The sequence below is a fragment of the Hemiscyllium ocellatum genome, chromosome 42 (assembly GCF_020745735.1).
Source record: "Hemiscyllium ocellatum isolate sHemOce1 chromosome 42, sHemOce1.pat.X.cur, whole genome shotgun sequence".
NCBI classification, from domain to species: domain Eukaryota; kingdom Metazoa; phylum Chordata; class Chondrichthyes; order Orectolobiformes; family Hemiscylliidae; genus Hemiscyllium; species Hemiscyllium ocellatum.
In genome coordinates this window covers 14,189,412-14,212,231 of record NC_083442.1, presented here as the reverse complement: position 1 = coordinate 14,212,231, position 22,820 = coordinate 14,189,412, and the positions used below count along the sequence as shown (strand labels likewise).

The 22,820-nt window shown below is 42.4% G+C and overlaps 1 protein-coding gene across 2 annotated transcripts in view; it reads left to right on the top strand.

Moving 5' to 3' along the window:
* Nucleotides 1-15,573, top strand: part of LOC132834746 (sorting nexin-27-like) — a 119,450-nt gene extending 103,877 nt beyond the window's left edge. The window contains exons 9-13 of one of the 2 annotated variants that reach the window (XM_060853722.1): nucleotides 673-822; nucleotides 6,548-6,676; nucleotides 9,103-9,162; nucleotides 9,852-9,952; nucleotides 13,607-15,573. In XM_060853722.1, the coding sequence (XP_060709705.1) occupies nucleotides 673-822; nucleotides 6,548-6,676; nucleotides 9,103-9,162; nucleotides 9,852-9,952; nucleotide 13,607 (441 nt within the window). In that variant the 3' untranslated portion in view covers nucleotides 13,608-15,573. The remainder of the gene's footprint in view (nucleotides 1-672; nucleotides 823-6,547; nucleotides 6,677-9,102; nucleotides 9,163-9,851; nucleotides 9,953-13,606) is intronic. The other variant, XM_060853721.1, reaches the window with a different exon arrangement.
* The last annotated feature ends 7,247 nt before the right edge of the window (nucleotides 15,574-22,820 follow it).

Below are 22,820 nucleotides of genomic sequence, written 5' to 3'. Positions count from 1 at the left end.
AGTGGGAGAATGGGGTTGAGAAATGTATCAGTCATAATTGCATGGCGGAGCAGACTTGATGGGCTAATTTCTGCTACTGTCTCTTATGGTTTTATGCTTTCTTATGGACGAGGCTGAGATTGAAGGTGGAGCTGTGAGGGACAGCAGAGAATGACTGGCTACTTGAACCAGGAAATAATGTCAATGAAGGAACTCATGGACGAGATATGAATTCCATGTATTGATGAATGGGGAATTATTGGGGATTGGCAGAGGTGGATAGATGAGGCAGCAAGTGCAGGATTAAGAACGAGAAACACTGAATTTATATTGTTCCTTTCACATTGTAAGGATATCCTAAAACATTTCTAAGCCAGTGTTGCTGAAAAAGATTATTCCAGTATTGCCACTGTGCTGTTGTGGGATCTTGCTGTGCACCCATTTGCTAATGTGGTTCCTACACGACAATAGTAGCCTCACTTCAGTTCATAACTGGCTGCAAAGCACTTTGGGATTACTTTAAGGTTCTGAGCGGTACTATATAAATGCAAGTCTGTCTTATTAGATTAGTGCTGAATTTGAGTGTAGTTCTAGCGATGAATTAGATTAAACAATGTGGGGCTGGTGGGGGAGTGGGATTTGCTGGCAGGCCATTCATTTAATCTGACACTAAATATCTGTCTATTATTGCAGTACCTGAACATGATTCGGACTTGTGAAGGCTACAATCAGATAGTTTTTCCACACTGTCGATGTGACTCTCGAAGGAAGGGCCACGTAATGGCAGCCATTAGCATTCAGCACTTTAAACTCCATGCTTGCACAGAGGATGGACAGCTGGAGGTATGTGTGTTCAGATGGGATGCTGATGGAGCTTTATTGTCTCATTGTCTTAATGGACTGTCCTGCTGTTCCCAGTCATAGTATAAATCATCTTACTGAGTGGCACTCAAATCTCCTATAGGTTTGTACATTACTGCAGCACAAGAGGAAACTGTACAGCCTGTGGTGCCTACATATGTTTTTTGAAATATCCAGATAGTCCTACTCCCATGCTCAGAGTCCAGGAAATTCAGTCATAAGATATTTATTCCATTCCCTTCTGAAAGTCATAATTGATACTTTAACCACCTTTCCAGGCAATGCATTCAGATTACCATAACTCATGGAAATCATGGAACTTGCATCCATGTTGACCATGCTGACAGTAGAAGCTTTATTATGGATGCTATTGAACTACTTGAGTATTGTTAGAGCTGCAGTCACTCAGGCAAGTGGCAAGTATTTCTGCAAACTTCTGATTTATATCTTCTAGACAATGGACAGGATTTGGGGAGATGAACGTGAGTTATTTGCTGCAGAGTTCCTCGCCTCTGATCTGCACTTCTAGCTATACTGTATTTAAATGGCAGTTTAGTACATTTTCGGATCAGTAATAACCTGATAACAATGTTAACTACGATTTTGAACACATTAAAACTCAGTTTGTTTCACTTGGTCTTGTACATACTGGTGATTGACAGCCTGAGCAGTTCCACTGGGGAGAGAAATGCTAGTGTATCTCCCAACAGCTCCTTTTATGTCTCACTCCTGAGCACGGTGATAGTTGGTTACATAGCTAAGCCAGACCACTCAAAACATTCTTAAGTGGGCAGCCCAGACCGTAACTTTGCAATTTGTTTCAGTAGGTGCAAAGTGAAAGCTACCCATAGTAAGTTAGCTAGGTTGACTTCCAGGTTTTAAAACGCAAATGTATTCACAAAATTAACGAATAAAACACAAAGAACAGAATATAGAATACCCACAGAACTTAGACTATCCCAAGCTAGCTGTTCTGTATATACACAACAGACCGCTTAAACACCAGCAAAAAAAATGAAACAAAGGGTTACAGGTTGAAGTTAGAAGGGCAGAAGGAGAGAGAGTCTAGCAGCCTGTTTTCACACAGCTTCCCCACCCTCATCCACCTATTGTACTCTTTGCTACCTTCTCCCCAGCCTCACCCCCCTCCCATTTATCTCTCCACCCCGGAAGCTCCCTGCCTTCATTCCTGCTGAAGGGCTTTTGCCCGAAACATCGATTTTCCTGCTCCTCGGATGCTGCCTGACCTGTTGTGCTCTTCCAGCATCACTCTAATCTAAACTACAACTGAACTGACTCACCAAGACTTCAGCTTCCAGGGCTGACCTTTCATTATACAGGTCACTTCTAAAGCATAAGCTTTAACCTAAAGTCTCATTCCTTTATATATAAACAAAAAGGCCTCCCAATACCCTTACACCTCTGTACCAAACTCAGCCGATTCGCTCTCGCTCTCTCTCCCCCCCCCCCCCCCCCCCCCAAACTTTGTCATGCTTCTGAAGGTGTTAACGACTTTTCTTTCAGCACAGTACAGGCCCTTTGGCCTTCGATGTTGTGCCGTCCTTTCATCCTACTCTAAGATTAAACTAACCTACATACCCTACGATTTACCATCATCCATGTGCCAGTCAAAGAGTCATTTAAATGTCCCTAATGTATCTGATTCTACTACCTCTGCTGGCAGTGCATTCCACACACCCATCATAGAGTCATAAAGGTGAACAGCACGGAAACAGACCCTTCAGTCCAACCCGTCCACACCGACCACTTATCCCAACCCAATCTAGTCCCACCTGCCAGCACCCGTCCCATATCCCTCCAAACCCTTCCTATTCATATACCCATCCAAATGCCTCTTAAATGTTGCAATTGTACCAGCCTCCACCACTTTCTCTGGCAGCTCATTCCATACACGTACCACCCTCTGCATGAAAATGTTGCTTCATAGGTATCTTATATATCTTTCCCCTCTCACCCTAAACCTATGCCCTCTAGTTCTCGACTCCCCAATCCCAGGGAAAAGACTTTGCCTATTTACCCTATTCGTGCCCTTCATAATTTTGTAAACCTCTATAAGGTCACCCCTCAGCCTCCTAAAGAACCTAACTCTGACATCCCCTCTAAACCTTCCTCCAATCACTTTAAAATTATGTCCCTGCATGATAGCCTTTTCCACCTTGGGACAATCTCTCTGCCTATCCACTCTCTATGCCTCTCATTATCCTGTACACCTCAATCAAGTCACCTTTCATCTTTCTTTTCTCTTATGAGAAAAGCCCTAGCTCTCTCAACCTTTCTTCATACGGCACATCCTCCAGTCCAGGTGGCTTCCTGGTAAATCTCCTCTGCACACTCTCTAAAGCTTCCACATCCTTCCTATTATGAGGCAACCAGAATTGAACACACAATTCCAAATGTGGTCTAACCTGGGCTTTATAAAGCTACAGCATAACATAGATTAGATCAGATTCCCTACAGTGTGGAAACAGACCCTTCGGCCCAACCAGTCCACACCGACCCTCCAAAGAGTAACCCACCCAGACCCATTTCCCTCTGATTAATGCACCAAACTCTATGGGCAATTTAGCATGGCCAATTCACCTGACCTGCACGTCTTTGGAATGTGGGAGGAAACTGGAGCACCCGAAGGAAACCCCCACAGGCGCTGGGAGAACGCGCAAACTCCACGCAGACAGTCGCCCGAGGCTGGAATTGAACCTGGCACCTTGGTGCTGTGAGGCAGCAGTGCTAACCACTGAGCCACCGTGCCGCTCAAGGGAATGATAGCCAGGGCTTGTCCAGAACCCCGTGGCCTTAAACTCAATCCCCCTACTCATGAAAGCCAACACACCATATGCCTTCTTAACAACACTATCAATTTGGGTGGCAACTTTGAGGGATCTGTGGACATGGACCCCAAGATCCCTGGGTTCCTCTACACTGCCAAGAATCCCGCCTTTAACCCTGTAATCTGTATTCAGATTTGACCTTCCAAAATGAATCACTTCACCCTTTTCCAGGTTGAACTCCATCTGCCACTTCTCAGCCCAGTTCTGCATCCTGTCAACGTCCCATTGCAACCTACAACAGCCCTCCACACAATCTACAACTCCACCAACCTTTGTGTCGTTGGTAAACGTACTAACCCACCCTTCCACTTCCTTATCCAAGTCATTTATAAAAACCACAAAGAGCAGAGATCCCAGAACAGATCCTTGTGAAACACCACTAGTCATCAAGCTCCAGGCTGAATACTTTCCATCTTCTACTACCCTCTACCAGCTAATTCTGTATCCAGATAGCCAAATTTCCCTGTATGCTATTGTCGTCTTATTTTCTGATTGAGCCTACCATGAAGAATCTTATACACCACATCCACTGCTCTACCTTCATCAACGTGATTTGTCAAATCCTCAGAGAACTCAACAAGGCTTGTGAGGCATGACCTGCCCCTCTCAAAGCCATGCTGATTACCTCTAGGGCGGCACGGTGGCTCACTGGTTCGCACTGCTGCCTCACAGCACCAGGGTCCCAGGTTCAATTCCAGCCTCTGGCAACTGTGTGGAGTTTGCACGTTCTCCTTGTGTCTGCGTGGGTTTTCTCCGGGTACTCCAGTTTCCTCTCTCAGTCCAAAGATGTGCAAGTTAGGTGAATTGGCCATGCTAAATTGCCCATAGTGTTAGGTGCATTTGTCAGAGGGCGATGGGTCTGGGCGAGTTACTCTTCGGAGGGTCGGTGCGGACTTGTTGGGCAGAAGGGCCTGTTTCCATACTGTAGGGAATCTAATCTAATCAAACTATGCTTTTACAAATAATTTTTTAAAAACTGTCTCTCAGAATGCTCTCCAATACTTTGTCTACCACCGACGTAAGACTGATTGGTCTGGTCTGTAATTCCCAGGATTATCCTTCTTCCCTTTCCTGAACATTTGCCACCCTGCAGTCGTCAGGTGCTACTCCAATGTTCAGTGAGGATGCAATCTCTTCCCTCATTTCCCAGAGTAACCTTGGGTATATCCCGTCTGGCCTAGGAGACTTATCTATCCTCAAGTTTCTCGAAGTTCCCAGCATATCCTACTGCTCAAAATCAACCTGCTCGAGTGTATTAGCCTGTTTCATGCTATCCTCACAAATGAAGAAGTCCCACTCACTAGTGATAACTGAAGCAACATATTCATTCGGGACCTCCCCTACCATCTCCAACTCCAGGCACAAGTTGCCCCCACTATCCCTGATTGGCCCTACCCTCACTCTGGCCATCCTCTTCTCTCTTTACATAAGTGTAGAACGCATTGGGGTTTTCCTTACTCCTTCCCGCCAAGGCTTATTCATGCCCTCTTATAGCTGTCCTAAGTCCATTCTTCAGTTCCTTCCTGGCTACTTTGTAACTGTCTAGAGCCCTGTCTGACCCTTGCTTCCACAACCTTAAGTAAGCTTCCTTCTTCCTCTTGACTAGATGTTCCACATCTCTCGACATCCAAGGTTCCTTCACCCTACCATCCCTTCCTCGCCTCAGTGGGACAAACCTATCCAGCACTCTCAAATGCTCCCTAAACAACTTCCGAATTTCTGGTGTGCATTTCCCTGAGAATATCTGTTCCCAATTTATGTTCCACAGTTCCTGCAAAATAGCATTGTAAATCCTCCTTCCCGAATTAAATACTTTCCCCATACTGTCTGCTGATATCCCTCTCCATGAGTATAATAAAGGTCAGGGAGTTGTGATCACTGTCACCGAAATGCTTTCCCACCAAGCACTCTTGACACATGACCTGGTTCATTGCCAAGTACCAAATCCAATATGGCCTCCCCTCTAGTCAGCCTGTCTACATATTGAATCAGGAATCCTTCCTGGACACACCTGACATAAGTTCCAATCAATATTAGGGAAATTGAAGTCACCCAAAACAACAGCCCTGTTACTTTTGCACATTTCCAAAAATCTACCTCCCAATCTGCTCTTTGTCCCTGTTGCTATTGGGAGTCTATAGAAAACTCCCAATAAAGTTCATTCTGTCATGTCTCAGGGCCTGGTCCTGAGACCATTGGCCAGATTCTTACTGGAGCAATGATGTTTGGGTCATGGGGTCCTGCACTGCATTTCAACCTGATTTCCCTAACTTTGCTCTATATCTCTTAGTACGTAACCCCATCAAAAGCAGTGTCTTGATTTGACTTGAAAGTTTTGATTATGCCTGCATCCACAGGGGACAGAGTTTTAATTTGTGTGGAAGAATATGCTTCTGTACAGTTAGCTGAGAGGCATACTTCAATAGTTGGGTGAAAATTACTTTCACAATCTCTTCTCTTCCAATGCACCTGAGGTGAAATTGAGTGAGAGCTTGAACTTACTCTCTGACACTACAAATTGCCTTTTAATTTCTATATTAATTGTATCCCACTGATTTCCATTTGTCCAAATCACCAGGAATGAATCCAGTCTCAAATTGGACAGCATCACATCATCCATTCGCCCTTAAGTCTGTGCAAGCATTTCTCTCCTCCTAGACCACCACCATTCTAAGGCAACTCTTCGCTACTCACATCCTTTTAAGTAATTTCCTCATTTAATTGTTTTTAATGCCATGTATTTGGATTGAAAATCGAAGGTTTGAATGTCTCCTGAACTACTTGAACTGAATCAGTTAGTCATTTCTTACTTTGTGGAAAAAGTATTGAGGGTTTGTTTATCCTTTTTGTTTTAAAAGAACCAGGTAATCATGTTTGAATGGGATGAGATGCACCAGTGGGATACAGATGAGGAGGGGATGGCATTCTGCTTTGAGTACATCCGTGGTGAAAAGAAACCTCGCTGGGTGAAAATCTTCACTCCTTACGTGAGTAACTCTGTCTTGCTTTTCTCAGCTGACTTTGGTACTTCCTGCTGGAGGGACAGGCAGAACTATTGATTTCATGGAATACAGGGAGAACTAGCCATTTGGATACAGAACTGGCTCAAAGGAAGAAGACAGAGGGAGGTAGTGGAGGTTTGTTTTTCAGACTGGAGGCCTGTGACCAGTGGAGTACCACCAGCTGGGCCCTCTACCTTTTGTCATTTACATAAATGATTTGGATGCGAGCATGATAGGTACAGTTAGTAAGTTTACAGATGACACCAAAATTGCAGGTGTAGTGGACAGTGAAGAGGGTTACCTCAGATTACAACAGAATCTGGGCCAGATGGGCAAATGGGTTGAAAAGTGGCAGATGGAGTTTAATTCAGATAAACGCGAGGTGCTGCATTTTGGGAAAGCAAATCTTAGCAGGACTTATACACTTAATGGTAAGGTCCTAGGGAATGTTGCTGAACAAAGAGACCTTGGAGTGCAGGTTCTTAGCTCCTTGAAAGTGGAGTCGCAGGTGGATAGGGTAGTGAAGAAGGCGTTTGCTATGCTTTCCTTTATTGGTCAGAGTACTGAGTCAAGAGTTGGGAGGACATGTTGCAGCTGTACAGGACATTGGTGAGGCCACTGTTGGAATATTGCGTGCAATTCTGGTCTCCTTCCTATCAGAAAGATGTTGTGAAACTTGAAAGGGTTCAGAAAAGATTTACAAGAATGTTGCCAGGGTTGGAGGATTTGAGCTATAGGGAGAGGCTGAACAGGCTGGGGCTGTTTTCTCTGGAGCGTCGGAGGCTGAGGGGTGACCTTTATAGAGGTTTACAAAATTGAGGGGCATGGATAGGATAAATAGGCAAAGTCTTTTCCCTGGGGTCGGGGAGTCCAGAACTAGAGGCATAGGTTTAGGGTGAGAAGGGAAAGATATAAAAGAGACCTAAGGGGCAACTTTTTCATGCAGAGGATGGTACGTGTATGGAATGAGGCTGGTACAATTGCAACATTTAAGAGGCATTTGGATGGGTATATGAATAGGAAGGGTTTGGAGGGATATGGGCCGGGTGCTGGCAGGTGGGACTAGATTGGGTTGAGATATCTGGTCGGCGTGGATGGATTAGATTACTTACAGTGTGGAAACAGGCCCTTTGGCCCAACAAGTCCACGCCGAAGCGCAACCCACCCATACATTTGCCTAACACTACGGCAATTTACCATGGCCAATTCACCTGACCTGCACATCTTTGGACTGTGGGAGGAAACCGGAGCACCCGGTGGAAACCCACGCAGACACGGGGAGAACGTGCAAACTCCACACAGTCAGTCACCTGAGGCGGGAATTGAACCCGGGTCTCTGGTGCTGTGAGGCAGCAGTGCTAACCACTGTGCCACCATGGCGCCCACGGACCAAAGGGTCTGTTCCCATGCTGTGCACCTCTATGACTCTGACTCTATTGTCATTGGCAACACAAAGCTGTTTCTTCATTGGGTGATTTAGTTGGAATCTGCCAGGGTTTAGTGAGTGAAGCTCTTGTCTGATTTGGGACTGAAGGATTCAAGCCCCAATTCAGAAAAATGAAAATTAAGACTGGGGTGACCCTGTAGTGATGTTCTGTGGGAATGCTGCAGTAAGGGTGCTGCCTTTTGAGCAAGATATCAAATCTGTATACCCTCTCGGAATTGGTAAAAGACCCAAGTCCGAAGAAAAGCAGGGGGGGTCTGCTCCAGTGTCTGAGCCCATCTGTAACTGATACCACATTTAAAAAATGAAATGACCAGGTTTTTATTACCATGTTGCATTAACTGTAAGCCACGTGGGGAGGTACTGATGTTAAGAAGTGTATTTTATCCACTGATATTTGTTCCTTTAGATTTACACAGCTCTGAAGATGACCATTGTGCATCTTTGAGAATTGTCCATTAAGGTTTGGATCTCTGCACTTGCTTCAGAGCCCTTCCCAGCTTCTCCTTTTCAAATGTAAATCCAATTCCTTTATTTTGGAATCGGAGTTGCTGTTAAAAAGTACCTGTTCTTCTGTCTGACCTGGAGGAATGTGGAGCAGTTCACAGGTATGGGCTGATGCAGTGCTACTGCATTGCTCAAAGCAGGAAGGAATTCAGGACAAGTCCTTAAGTGTGCATTGCAAATGCTGAACAGTTGAGCAGTGAGATGTTTAATTCATCTCTGCTGTTGTCTGTCATGTACCTCAAGTAGAACGTACCAGGGATGTCCCGGGCCTGGCTTAGGATGTGGTAACCTGACCCACTGTATCTCCTCCCCTCACTGTTCCTTTGAGGACGTGGGCAGGGGTCTGGAATTGCCACTTTTAAACACATTAGCAGCAACTGCACTTCTGCAAATTATTTGACTGCTGGTTGAGTGCTCTGGCATGATTCTGTGATACTGTATTTTTTGTTTCCATTTATAGTTTAACTACATGCACGAATGTTTTGAGCGTGTTCTGTGTGAGCTGAGATGGAGGAAAGAGGTAAGCCATATTAAGAACTTATTTGTTTAAACAGACTGTGCTATTGATTTGTCCTTTGCCCCAAGATTTGCCTGATCATGTAATAAGAGTACATGGCACAAGCTTCACTCTCATTAAGAGCTGGCATCTTTATCTTCAGGCCAGAGTGTCTCTGTTTTGGCTGAGGTGAAGTTACTGTAAATATTCTTTGTTTTGACTGGAACTCTGATATCCCTTGTACAGATGTGGAGAGATGGTAGGGTAGTGGTAATGTCACTGGATAATTAATCCAGCAGCTCTGATCAGTGAGAGTTCATATCCCACCATGGAAGCTGTCCAGTTGTAAAAAATCTGGAATTGAAAGCTAGTCTCAACTAGATGCCAAAACTACCATCTGGTGCACTAACATCCTTGAGGGAAGGACCTCTATCCTTACCCAGTCTGACTGACTTGTGACTCCACACCCACAACAATGTACTTGACTTTTCACTGCCCTCGGAAATTGCCTGGAGAGCCAGTAGGTTCATAGGCATTTAGGGGTTGGCAATAATGCTGGCCTCACCACTGATAATACTGACTTGCCTCTAATTGCCCGGTTTATCATCGTGGATAGTTTTTAAAGTAATGAGCCTTTTAACCTCTGTCTTCACCACCCTCTATCTCCCACTGCCCATCCTGTCACTCTCACTTTGTTTCTGCTTCTCCCACAGATGGAAGACGTTGGCAATGATGAAGATAATCGGAATAGCACCAACCACATGGTATGGACTTGGGGGCTGGAGGAGTGCGTACAAATACTTAGATGTCGCTGGTGAGACTGGCATGAAACTGTCCCAGGGTTGTCCAGTTACAGATTTGCCCCTTAACAAGCATGCTTGGGACTCTCCATTGAAGGGCAAATATTACTGTCAGTGGCTCTGAGTTCAGTTACCCTTCTAACCAGTGGCGTCATCAATTTTATTAATAATAGGTTATTGATTGTGATGCCTTTCAAATGATCTGCCATGTTCTCCATTAGTCTCTTGTAATTCTGAAGAGGCACTTTTCTGCCTCTTGGAGGAGATATGCTGGTGATCAGATCAATGTAACGAATTTTCTTTGGTTCAACACTGGGTAAATAGTCTCTTCTGGTGGAGAAATCCATGGCAAGTGTTCCAGTCTGAAAATCAGAGTCAAACCATTCAGGAGTGAAATCAGGAAACACTTGCAAGAGTAATAGAAATCTCTCCCGAAAGATTCAATACTGGGGGGTCAGTAGAAGCTTTCAAGACTGAAATTGGCAGGTTTTTATTGATGGGGATATCGATCAATGTTCCACCTAATCTTTGTTGGATGTGGTCTGTTTGTTGCACTGGATGGTCCCTTTAAGATTGCTTAATTGCCACCTTTAAAGGGAATGTTGATGTGCACGATAGTTCCCTGCTTTTGTGCATATGTTTTCTCTCCACAGATGCTGCCAGAGTTTTTTCCAGCAATTCCTGTTCTTGTTTCTGATTTCCAGCATCCACAGTTCTTTGGTTTGTTTCATTGGGTTTCAACTTGTTCCAGTTGATCAACTCCGATAGACAGTCTCATGTTTAATCCTGCCTAATATCGTTCGCGTATAAAAGTATCATAATTCATCCTGCCCACATATATTTCAGAAAATGAGAGGGAACTCCTTTCTACCCAACACTGTTGGTCTCCCTGCAGCAGTTCAAGAAGGCAGCTCATCATCACCACCTCAATTGTAATTGTGGATTAGCAATAAATACTAGCCCAGCTAGCAATAACCATCTCCAGTTAATGGATTTAAAACAAAATAAATTTGTTCTTTAAATCTCTCTCAATGATTTTGCATATACTTTGAGTTACTGGTGTTAGACTTTAGGAATTGCCACAATTGAGTGAACAGCCTTTAAGTCCTCTTAATCAAACAAAATTGAGTGTTGCCTCAGACATAGACTCGGATCCGCTTGTTTCAGCTTAGAGCCTGCATTTACCAGCAGCTTCGACCAAGTGGCCCTCAACCTCCGGTTTGGGCCCAACTGTTCAATCCGAGTCAGTGGTTAGCCACTGCTGCCTCACAGCCCCAGGGACCCGGGTTCAATTCCAGCCTCGAGTGAGTTCTGTGTGGAGTTTGCACATTCTCCCCATGTCTGCGTGGGTTTCCTCCCACAATCCAAAGATGTGCAGGTTAGGTAAACTGGACATGCTGAATTCCCCATAGTGTTCAGGGGTGTGTAGGTTAGGTGCAGTAGTCAGGGGTAAACATAGAGTAATATGGTAGGGGAATGGGTCTGGGTGGGTTACTCTTTGGAGGGTCAGTGTGGACTTGTTGGGCCGAAGGGCCTGTTCCTACACTGTAGGGATTCTATGACTCTAAGAATCAGGAACTGAGGAGTTTTTGTCTAATGTGATCCCAGTAGTTTGTGGAACGAATTGTTGATGTTCTGGACCTGCACCTCCAGCAAAGCGATCGATGATGATGATGCCGATGCCGGTGACATATCCAACCAAAACAATAAAGGCCTTGAAATGTGGATGATAAGATGGATGTTAAAAAATCGCACACTGAGCCATGAAAGATGACAATGTTTGAAATTGTAAGAGCTTTTTAAAAAAAAACTCAACAGTGCCGATCAGAAAAGTGTGTCAATATTTTGGATGTTTGATCAGAGCTGAGAAGCTGCAGAAATCTTTGTTAGAGAGTAAGATAGAGAAAAGGTTCAACCTGGATGTAGCTGGATGACAGATCTCAAAAGTGGCTATTGTGGCTATGTGAGGATGGCACAAGATAGTGTGGCACCAAGGTAGCAGGTCACCTGGCAGAAGTAGCTCCAAGCAGCAGTCTTTAACTGTTAGTTAGTTCCAGTTGAAAATCTGTAAAGATGATGTCATTTTCCTTTTCAAATTCCTCCCATGCTGGTCCACCCTGAGAGCCAGAATAAACTGCTAATCATTCCTTCCTCTCATGCACTGGGCTCCATCTGTAAATAATAATCACAGAAAAACCACAACCTTGCTAAATTGAGCTGACTGTCTTTGTACTTGTGTTGTACCTCCTGCCAATTCTCATCTTAATCTTTTTAATCTGTTAATTGTCTGTCATGTCTACAGATGATTTTATCCACCTGCAGTGATCTGTTTTTCCATTCCCTTGAAATGCACTTGAGCACTAGATGTTAAGGTGTTTTTTGATGTAAGCAGGTAAGATTGAAAAGTGTAATGTCACAATGATGTAACTTCCAAACTTCTTTCAGCAAGGCAATGTTTTATAAAAGCAAAATATTGGGATCCTGAAAATCAGAAACAAATATAAAATACTGGAGAAACTTGGCAGGTCTGGTAACATTTGTTGAGAGAGAAACGAGTTAGTGTTTCAAGTCTGATATGCCTTCAGAACTGTAAGCTGTTGATGGAGGCAGAGGAGGAGTGAGGGGAACATTTGATATGGAGGCCCAGAGCACGAGCCAGACGAGTTGATAATTGAAGTGAAAGAAATATAAATGATGTAAATAGGTGTGAATTAAGTTATGAAAGAGAGAAAATGTGTCCCCTCTGAGTAAATCAGACACCGTTGTAGGGTGGGGCGAAAGAGAATACTAGAGAAACAGAGGGCAGATGTCGAGCGGTAAGTTTTGTTTGATTGTCCTGTGCACAAATTGTTAAAGGGAAGCTGATTGAACATCTGGAAGAAGTTTTTGTTTTCACTTCCTATCCCACTCTTTCCGCATCTAATCACCTCTCTGGCATAACCAAACCCCATCGAACTCTTGACTACGCCTGTCTAGTTGGCCTTAACTTGGGAGCTATGGTGTTAGATAGGCCTGGCCTGTGCATTATCTACTGGCCCATTCTGGAATTAGATTTCCAGTGCAGCATATGACTCACTTAGAATTAAATTATCTGGTCACGTCTGGTCACCTTGCAGTTGCGAGATCCAGTGTCTGCCTCATGGGTATTTCAGGAATCTGCTTTACCGTTGGTCTCTTTGAGTTTAGCTTTTCTGAAGCGCTGGCATCAATAAATTACAGGAATTCACCTTCAGCTAATCCAAATCCAATCCCTCTTCTGTTTGTAATGGGATAGTTGTCTCAAGTTGAGTCGCTCAGTTTTTGGGCTGGCTATTAGTAGAAAACATGACCATTTCTTTTATAGCATCCTCCATTGAAATAATGTTACTGTTTGGCTCTCACATGGGACTTGCCTACTTTGGTAGGGCAGTGGACAATTTCCATTGCCCATCAAACTACCCCCATTAAGGTTCAGCAGCTTGGGTGGAGGGTGTGGGGCGAGTTGCTGATTAAAATGGTTTGGACGTAGATTCCAAGATCTTAGTGTTATTTTGCATTTTGCTTTGGGAGGTGTTGTCATTAAAAACCTGTATCTTTCAGCAGAAAATCCAATTCCTTGACATCGGCCTTAAGAGTAATGTCAATCGTGTTCAGCCAGTTAACACAGACTCTCCTTTTATCTCTTGCAGAATATTTTTCATGCAGCAGCAGCAAGAAGTAGTGGAGGTTCGCTGTCCTGAGGGGAGACCTCATTCTCTGTAGCATCTCAGCACCTTAGCATGAAAACTGAAGCAATTGGACCTTTGACATTGGGGCAGTGGGGAGGCTTGGAGCAGCTGAAACCTTTCCTCAATGTAGCTGTGACATCAGAACAGTCTTCAAGTAGTCCATTCCTCATTTCATCACATCCTTCACTGTTGTAATGTTGCCACTCATAGCTGCCTCTAAGTGATCAAGGAGTAACTTTCTTATTGGACAGTGCAGGACGCTGGGATGTAACCTTCCTAACCAGAAGGAATGACTGTAGCCTGTGGTTGAGTGCGTGAGGCTAGAGCTTGCCTGCCCTGAATTGTTAGCTGGGACCAGGGGTGAGGGGTTGAACACTATATCTTGGCCAGGATCTCCATTCCCAACCTAATGACTAGACTACCCACACAAACATAATTAATTATTGAGTATTAAAGAGATAGGATCCCCTGCATTTTGTTCAGGTGAACGTCAGACTCCAAACTAACTAGATATCGCTTGGAACGTATTTTTGGCACTGGACCAGAGTGTCATTTCATTTCAACATCTGAAAATCAAGTTTTCCTGTCTGTAAGCTCCTTTTCTGCAAACCTGCCAATGGGATAGTAAAGAGCTTCTTGCTGTATGATTTCTGGCATACAGCATGTACAGTATTGTGATTCAGGGGCTTATAATAGGAGGGAAAGTGTAAGAACCTGGGTGGAAGGCTGCTGCTTTTTAAACTTACAAAAAAACCTTCCTTTTTGTGCTGTGTTAAAAATTAGAAGGGATAATTGTATTAGTAGCTAATATGCTGTGTTAAAGACAGTGCAAACACATTTATATGGGGCTCTTGCGTTTTTGGGTTTTCTTAAATGGTTGGGGGGGTGGGGGGGGTTAAGTATTGCGCCATCCAATGAGTTGTTGCTACTGATCTCTCCAAAATCTCTCCAAAGCTGCATAGGAAACATCCACCTTTTATACTTCTGTGTTATGATGGTGAAGCGAATTGACAAGGAATGGGAAATGTTGAAACCTTCAGTGTTCAATAGGAAGCCAGATTTGTAATTAATCCTTTACATTCATAATGTTTTTTTTTATCCCATTCTGTGGGGATTGATTCAGGCCAGTCACTTGAACTATAAATGGTATATATACACTACTTGGAAAAGTATTTCCAATGTGCTTTGTGTTGTGAGCTGTTTCTGAAATGAGCAGTTACACAACCTTGACATACTGCTTAATAACACAACTATTCAAACTCTGTTATAGGCTAGGGCTAGTCATCAGTGTTGGACATTGTGGGGCTTGTATTACTCTCTGGCAGTGATGTTGATCTGTACAAAGTTCATCTAGTACTTTGGGAAGTGGGGAATTTACTTGAAAGCAAGGAATCACTTGGTGTGAACACCTTTTGAGATGATTTATCCTAATTCCCTGGCTCCCTCTTTTTTGGTATTGTGGCTTCCTCGAAATTCACAGCTGGGTATGGGATGTGGAGAAACAAAATATGTGATTGAAGGTACAAGAGGCTGATTGTATGACATTCAATGTTTTCAATCAGCAAATCTCCTTTACACGGGAGCAACCATGCAACACTGACTGAGATCAGTTTGAAAGTCAACATCAAGCTTTCTGATTGTGGAGCTCACAGTGAGTTCTGAGAACAGAAATGTTGCACTGGGATCTGTAAGTCTTTTCACAGAAAACTGGTAGGTTGTGTATTTGTATTAGGTTCAGTATACCCAGGCAAAAGCATAAGGACACACTACTACTTGTCAGAGGCTGACTGTGAAAGGAAGCATTTGTTTTGTATAAAGAAAAACTAGTCTTCGCAAAATTACCATGTAATTTCTTGAAAGCATCAGTGTTAAAGCTGCAATGTAATTATTTATAGATCCATATTAAAGGTGGCGACTGGTTTGTGTAACATGCTGTCATTGTAATTGAGTCGATTTACTGTTGCCCCCTCAGCAAGGTCTCGTTTATGAACCATAATAATCAAATTGGGATGTTGGGGAAAGTGCAGAAGCTAGGATGGTTGGAAAAGTAACTTTGTTCTTGAAGGCTTTATTTTGTTTGATGTTGAAAACCGGGAAGAAACCAAGTAATCCAGTGGTGTTACTTCCAAAACAAATTTGTTACTAATCTGTGGTGATCCATCTTCGGTGAGGAGGATTGAGGGTAGAAGCTGAAATTGTTTGGGGGGATCTCATGAGCTCTGAAATGCTTGAGGTCTGCAACAAAAATTTGAAATCTAGCTGCGTATCCATTACACCCTTGGGGATAGATAGGGAGGATGATGGTGTCGTAATGATATTGGTGTAATAATCCAGGGACAAGGGTTCAAACCCCACCGTAGCAAGGAATTTAAATTCAATTGATGCAAATCTGGAATTGAAAAGCTGTGTCAGTAATGGTGATAATGAAACTAGCTTCAATTGCTGTTGAAATTGATCTGGTTCACAAATGCCGTTTAGGGAAAGAAATCTGCCATCCTTACCTGATCTGGTCTACATGTGACTGCAGATCGATATCAATGTGGTTGTTCTTCTCGCCCCTCTGCGATGGTTCATCAAGCAACTGAATTCAAGAATAATTGGGAGTAAGCAAAAAATTACTAGTGTCCCATACAAACAATGAAGAACTATTCTACTCTGGACCATGTCTGATAGAAGACCAGGTGAAATAGTTCATTGATGGGACCTTGAGTGTTAAACTGGGATTGGCCTATTTCAGGTTTACATCTTCATTTCCACAATTGCTTTTATTTCAGAAATTCAGCTTTTCTTCTATTCAGAATGTTGTGATTCCTCAGTGATGTGTATTGACGAATGAACCCAATTGGATTTGTGTGTGGGTCAGATGCTCAGTGAAAACCAAAATAAGCCAATGTCAAGATAAATTGTAAACTGAATCATTGGGTTCAATAATTTTGAGGTTCACTTACTATCTTGCAAATCCCTGAGGGGTGGGGAGGGCATGAGCAATTCTTGGACTACAGCAGATCACTGCAAGATTGTACAAACTTGATTCTTCATTAAAAGAAAGCCGGTAAAAAGGTATACCCATTTCTTTAAGGGGTCAGTGCATTGTCACTTTGGACTGTGTCCATTCCATTATTGTATATTGGTTCATCGAACCAGTCATTTTCTAATCACTGCCATTTCTCATTCTAATCAGTGAGCAGCCTGGAAGAATAGTTTCTGTCATTTGCAGTAATGTAATATCTTTGACATTCTTCTAAATAAATGGAAAAAGTGTGTATTTCTGACATTTACCAAACAAAGATAATTCCCCAATGTGGTTCTAGCATAGTAGTTGGTGCCTGGGGGTTTGGGGAAGCAATTTTTGATTATAATTCTAAAGAAGCAAATGCATAACTTCCAGATATTATTTAATGGTACAACTATCTGAACTGTTATCAGCAAGTGTTTGACATTTGTGCGATTCATAATACTTTCTCAGTAGTGACAAGGCACACATCTCATACAGAAGTGAATAAAGTAGTGTCAGTACTTGATTATTTACATACTGAGACACACATTCATCATTGCTGGTTGATGAAAAGGTAACTCATTGTATTTGATAAAGAGTGACTGGTTGTGCGTTGGACACCAGGACAATTTGAGATGTTCCAATCTGAAGATCAACGACTGTCAAGTTCCGTCATGTTTAATATCCTGTTTGTAGTCACATTGTGATACTGTGCACCAGCATCTTTACAGTGCTCCAATCATTTGCTATACTTGACCCAAAATGGTGATGGTTACAACGCTTCAAGAAGTCTTCTCCTGTCTTCAGTTGGGAAGTCCTTCAAAAGCACTTGGTGGTGCAAGATTATGTGAACCGAACTCCTAGGCTGCAAAATACAGGAGCAAGTTCTTGAAGTTGAAGGAATTTAGGGTCAAAGATTAAAATTTCTGAAAATAAATTTGTCCCATTGATTTGTTTCATTGAATCTCAATATGTTGCTTGAAACCTTATCAAGAATTGTGCAGATTAACTCTCCTGGTTTTACTCATTTTCTGGCTATTCAAAATTTCATGCTACTTTATTCAACTTTTCAAGATGATCTGTACCTTTAGATTAAATATCTTCAGGTGAAGATAGTGACAGTTCCCTGTTGATCATTTCTTTTTGGGATACCCAATCTGTCATTATATTTTTCTGAGCATCATTAGACTTTAACATTTTAGCCTGATTTCTGTAGAAGAAAGTTTCACCGGTATATCACTCTTAAGTGAAGGAATTTCTCTGTTCAAAATGGCTTATCCCTTTACCTGAGACTGTGAACCCTAGTTCTGAACTCCCCAGTCTTCAGAAACATCCTTCCTGCATTTGCCCTATCTAGGTCTGTTAGAAGTTCATGGAGTTCTATGTGACTCCCCTACCCCCACAAACACACATGCACGCACGCGCACAAACACACACACCCCATTTTTCTAAACTCCAGTGAATATATTCTTAACTAATCCAGGCTGTTTTCATTTGTTAGTCCTAGCAAACTTGGTAAACCTTTGCACTATGTCCAAGTCAGAAACAGCCATATTACTCTTGTACTCAATTCTGCTAGCAATCATCAAGCAGAATTTTCTTTTCATATGTCCAACCCTGCTGCTATTTTCCAGATGCTCTGCTATTAAAAATTTTTGTATTCTGTATCAGCATGGACAGTGGATCGAAGGTAATTGGTCTTTTCAGCTTAGATAGATGTAACTCGTAGAGTTCCACAAAAATCCATTCTTGGGCCTCACTACTTACTACTGTATCAATATTTATCAACGTTAATAACTTTGACGGAGTAGACTGTAAGATTTGACCAAATTGGTCCATGACAAAAATAGGGAGGAGGGCATGTTGTGATGAGGATGTAAGGTATCTGCAAAGGGAAAGAGAGGTTGAGTGAATGCGCAAAAACTTGCCACAAAGCAGGAAACATCAAAGCCAAACCATTGTTTAATGGAAAGACTTCTTTGAAAAAGAAAGTTTAACAGGGAGGCATCTGGGTGGTTTTTTTTGTCTGTGAAACAAAAATTGGGATATTATAATTATGCAAGATGTTGGAGAGGCTACACATTTGAGTTGTCTAGAGTTTTGATCTTTGTTTTTAAGATATAATAGTATTGGAGGTGGTTCAAAAGAGATTAGCCAGGCTCATTCCTGGGATGAAGGGACTGAATTGACTAAATAAATGAAGCCTTTATTCATTAGCATTACTTTCTACTCTTGGGGAAATCTTGAATTAAGTAATATAGTTTTAAATGTGTGTCCCTTATTTTGTAACTGAGATGTGAAAGATTTGCTGTAGAGTGAATGTCTAGAATGCTTTACCTCAGAGTTGTGGGCTATATCGCAATGTTTAAGAAATATTAAGGAGTTGGGAATTATGTGGAGCTGGTGTGGAAGAGGAGTTGAGACCTTGGGCAAATCCACCATTATCTTAGAGAAGAGTAGGGTAGGTTTGAGTTACTGAATAGCATATTCTTGCTGCTAGTGATCCTAGGGAGTGTTGCTGAACAAAGAGACATTGGAGTGCAGGGTCATAGCTCTTTGGAAGTAGGTAGATAGGATAATGAAGAGGGCATTTGGTATGCTTACCTTGATTGGTCAGAGTATTGAGTATGTGAGTTGGGAGGTCATGTTGCAGCTGGACAGGACATTGGTTAGGCCACTTTTAGAATATTGTGTGCAATTCTAGTCTCCCTCCTATCAGAAGGATGTTGTGAAACTTGAAAGGATTCAGAAAAGGTTTACAAGGATGTTACCAGGGTTGGATGATTTGAGCTTTAAGGAGAGGTTGAATAGGCTGTGACTGTTTTCCCTGGAGTGTTGGAGACTGAGGGATGACCCTATAGAGGTTTACAAAATTGAGGGGCATGGATAGGATAAATAGATGATTTATTTTTCCCCCTCACCTAAACCTCTCCCCACCCCAGGGAAAAGAGAGACCTAAGGGGCAACATTTTCATGTAGAGGGTAGTGCACATGTGAAATGGGCTGCCAGAGGAAGTGGTGGAGGCTGGTACAATTGCAACATTCAATAGGCATCTGGATGGGTATATGAACAGGAAGGGTTTGGAGGGATGTGGGCAGGTAGGACTACATTGGGTTGGGATATCTGGCTGGCATGGACAGGTTGGACTGAAGGCTCTGTTTCCATGCTGTACATCTCTGACTCTGAACAGTCTAACTAGCACTGCTTTCTGTTCTTTCACTTCTTGAGTGGGAGCATTACATTAGCAGTTTTCCAATAGTCTGGAACCCCTCCTGGAATCCAATGAGTTGGAGAATATTTTGGCCAATCCCTACAATTATGTCCTTTTAAAACCTGTGGCTGTCGCTCATAAGTTCTGGCAACACGCCTCCTTTCAATCCCCTTAGTTTCAAAATACTTTGCCCTTTGCGACTGAGGCTGCTACACAATCTTTCCTCCCATCAATGCATTGGGGTGTTTATAAGAGTCCACCACCATTCAAACGAGTGCAAATATCAGTTTAAATTACTGCCATTTTCCTGTTTTCCCCTCACTATCCATGCCCCAGTCCCATCCTCCAAGTGTCCAACATTTATTTTAGCTGCTTGTTTTATATACTTGTAGAAACATAATTTATTTTCATATTTCTTGCCAATTTACTTTCCTAATCAATTTCAGTGTTTAGTTAATCTTTTTAGTTATTCACTACTGGTTCCTAAAAAATAAATTCCCAATCTTCTGGCCTACCACTGATTTCCATCACTTTGTATGCACTTGTTACTCTCCTTAACCATCCTTCTCATCAGATCCTTTTTGACCATAATTTTTGCTGACCATATGAACATTTCATTAAAGGTCTGCATTGTTTTTCCACTGACCGTCCTCTAATTTCACAGTTGGCTTTAGGCGACTCTTTCTTCATATGTCTAATTGTCCACATTTAAGTTGAGGATACTGATATGAGGTTGCTTATCAATCCTACTTCACATTTTATTATATCATAGAATCCCTATGTGTGGAACCATGCCCTTTGGCCCACCAAGTCCACACTGACCCTCTGAAGAGTATCCCACCAGACCCATTCCCTGCCCTATTACTCTACCTTTACCCCTGACTAATGCACCTTGTCTACACACCCCTCAACACAATGGGCAAATTAGCATAGCCAGTTCACCTCACCTGCACATCTTTGGACTGTGGGAGAAAATTGGAGCATCCGGAGGAAAGCCCCAACCCCCAAATGTGATGACTTTCACTTGCCATTCCTTATTTCCACCCAAATTGACCCATATCAGGATCTATTGCACCTATTCACTACAGCCTGTGTTTAGTAACAAATCGGCCCCACCAGTTTACTATCATTTACCCACTGAACAAACCTGCAAAGGCTGGCTGTCAGAGTAACACTGGTTTATAGTCGAGGCATTTGGTCAACTTTAAGCACTTGTAATTAATTGGAGAGAGTACATCTTTAACCTGTTGCATTTTATGGCAACTCGGCTTGTACTGTAAATGTTCCCCCACTGTTTAAACCACTAATCCTTTGTTTTTTAGATATCTCAATCTGGCTTGTTTTGTGTGTATATCTTTTATTCACAAACTTATTTATAAATGTTATCTATGGCTTTACTTCATGCCCCATCACTTCCATCACTTGTTGATGGACAGTTGTCTGTTTTTGTTATGCTCCTGTTTGCTATTTGTGGTTTAGGGGCATCCATCACCCATGACACAGGGCACTTGGGATTTCTGACAATCATAATTCTTCTTATGCTGTTGTTTCCTGAGCTTTCATTTATACCAATTAAGTGGAGCATATGAGTGTTGTCAAAGAGGCTGTTATGTTTCATTACCTTAAAGAAATGGTGTATTCCAAAAGTTCTTCCATTGGCTTTGAGTAACTTGTTTCATAAATCCTTTAATGCCTGAAGATGTGCCCCTGACTTCGTTTGTAAAGGAGCAATGATTGCTGCAGTTAGCCATGGTAGCAGTAAAACCAAACATCAAGTCTACGTGTTTGTGTGTACTTATCTAAATCTGGTAAAGTGTCTGGCAGCTAATGTGGCCTCTCTGGATAAAAATTATTTTACATTATACTTTGACTTTTTAAAAAGTGAGTTGGAACTTCCCTAATGGAACTTGGCCAGCTCACAGCAGTCTTTGAAATTTCAGGTTGTTTTCTTTGCAGTAATCTGTACAATGAAATGGAAACAACTGCAGTGTCGCCACATTGACAACCATGCAATGTTTATGTGACACTGTATTGTACACCACTAACATGCAGGCTACATGAAGTGGTTTGCCATCTCTCCAATTTAGCAGAAGTAATAACTAGTTTGTAAAACCCCAGTCAAATCAACATTTACTTCAGGAAAGAAATGGCAGGAATGGACCAAAGAGTCATACAGCACAGAAACAGACCCTTTGGTCCAATTTATCTGTGCTGACCAGGTTTCCCGAACTGAACTAATCCCACCTGCCTGAGTTAGGCTCTTATCCCTCCAAACCTTTCCTATTCATACATCTATCCAAATGTTTTAAATGTTGTAAGTGCATCCACCACTTCCTCTGGCAGTTCATTCCACACACAAACCACCCTCTGTGTGAAAAAGTTGCCCCACAGATCCCTACTAAATCTTTCTCCTCTGCCCTTAAAAATACAGCTTGTGGTTTTGAACACATCCACCTTGGGAAAAGACCTTTGCTGTTAACCTTATTTATGCTGTATCAAACCTTGTTTTCCTGCATTGATTTCCATATCTCTGGCTGGTTGCAGCACTAACTGTACAAGCTAAATGTAAATCGGGGAAATAACATACCAGCAGTTAAATTTATTCCTTTTACCTAGGCCTAGGGCAGAGAAGCCTTTTACTTCATGTAGTACACTGCCCAATTTAGTAATTTGTTAATTCCAACAAACAGTCAGTGATTGGGATTGACCTGATTAATCTCAATGATAACACAGTCTGTTGCATGGAATAAGTTGGATTTTTCAGAACACATCAATTTTCTTCCACTTTTTTTTCTGCTTTGTTGAGTTATCTTCTGATATTCCCCTAGCTCGTGTGAAACAGGTTCTGTGACTCAATATATTCCAACTAGGAGGCTAAAATGACTTGTTTTCCCTCACCGTACAGACATATTTGATCAGTGTACCTAAATATATTTGTGAATCAAGTGCAAATTACAAATCTCGAGCA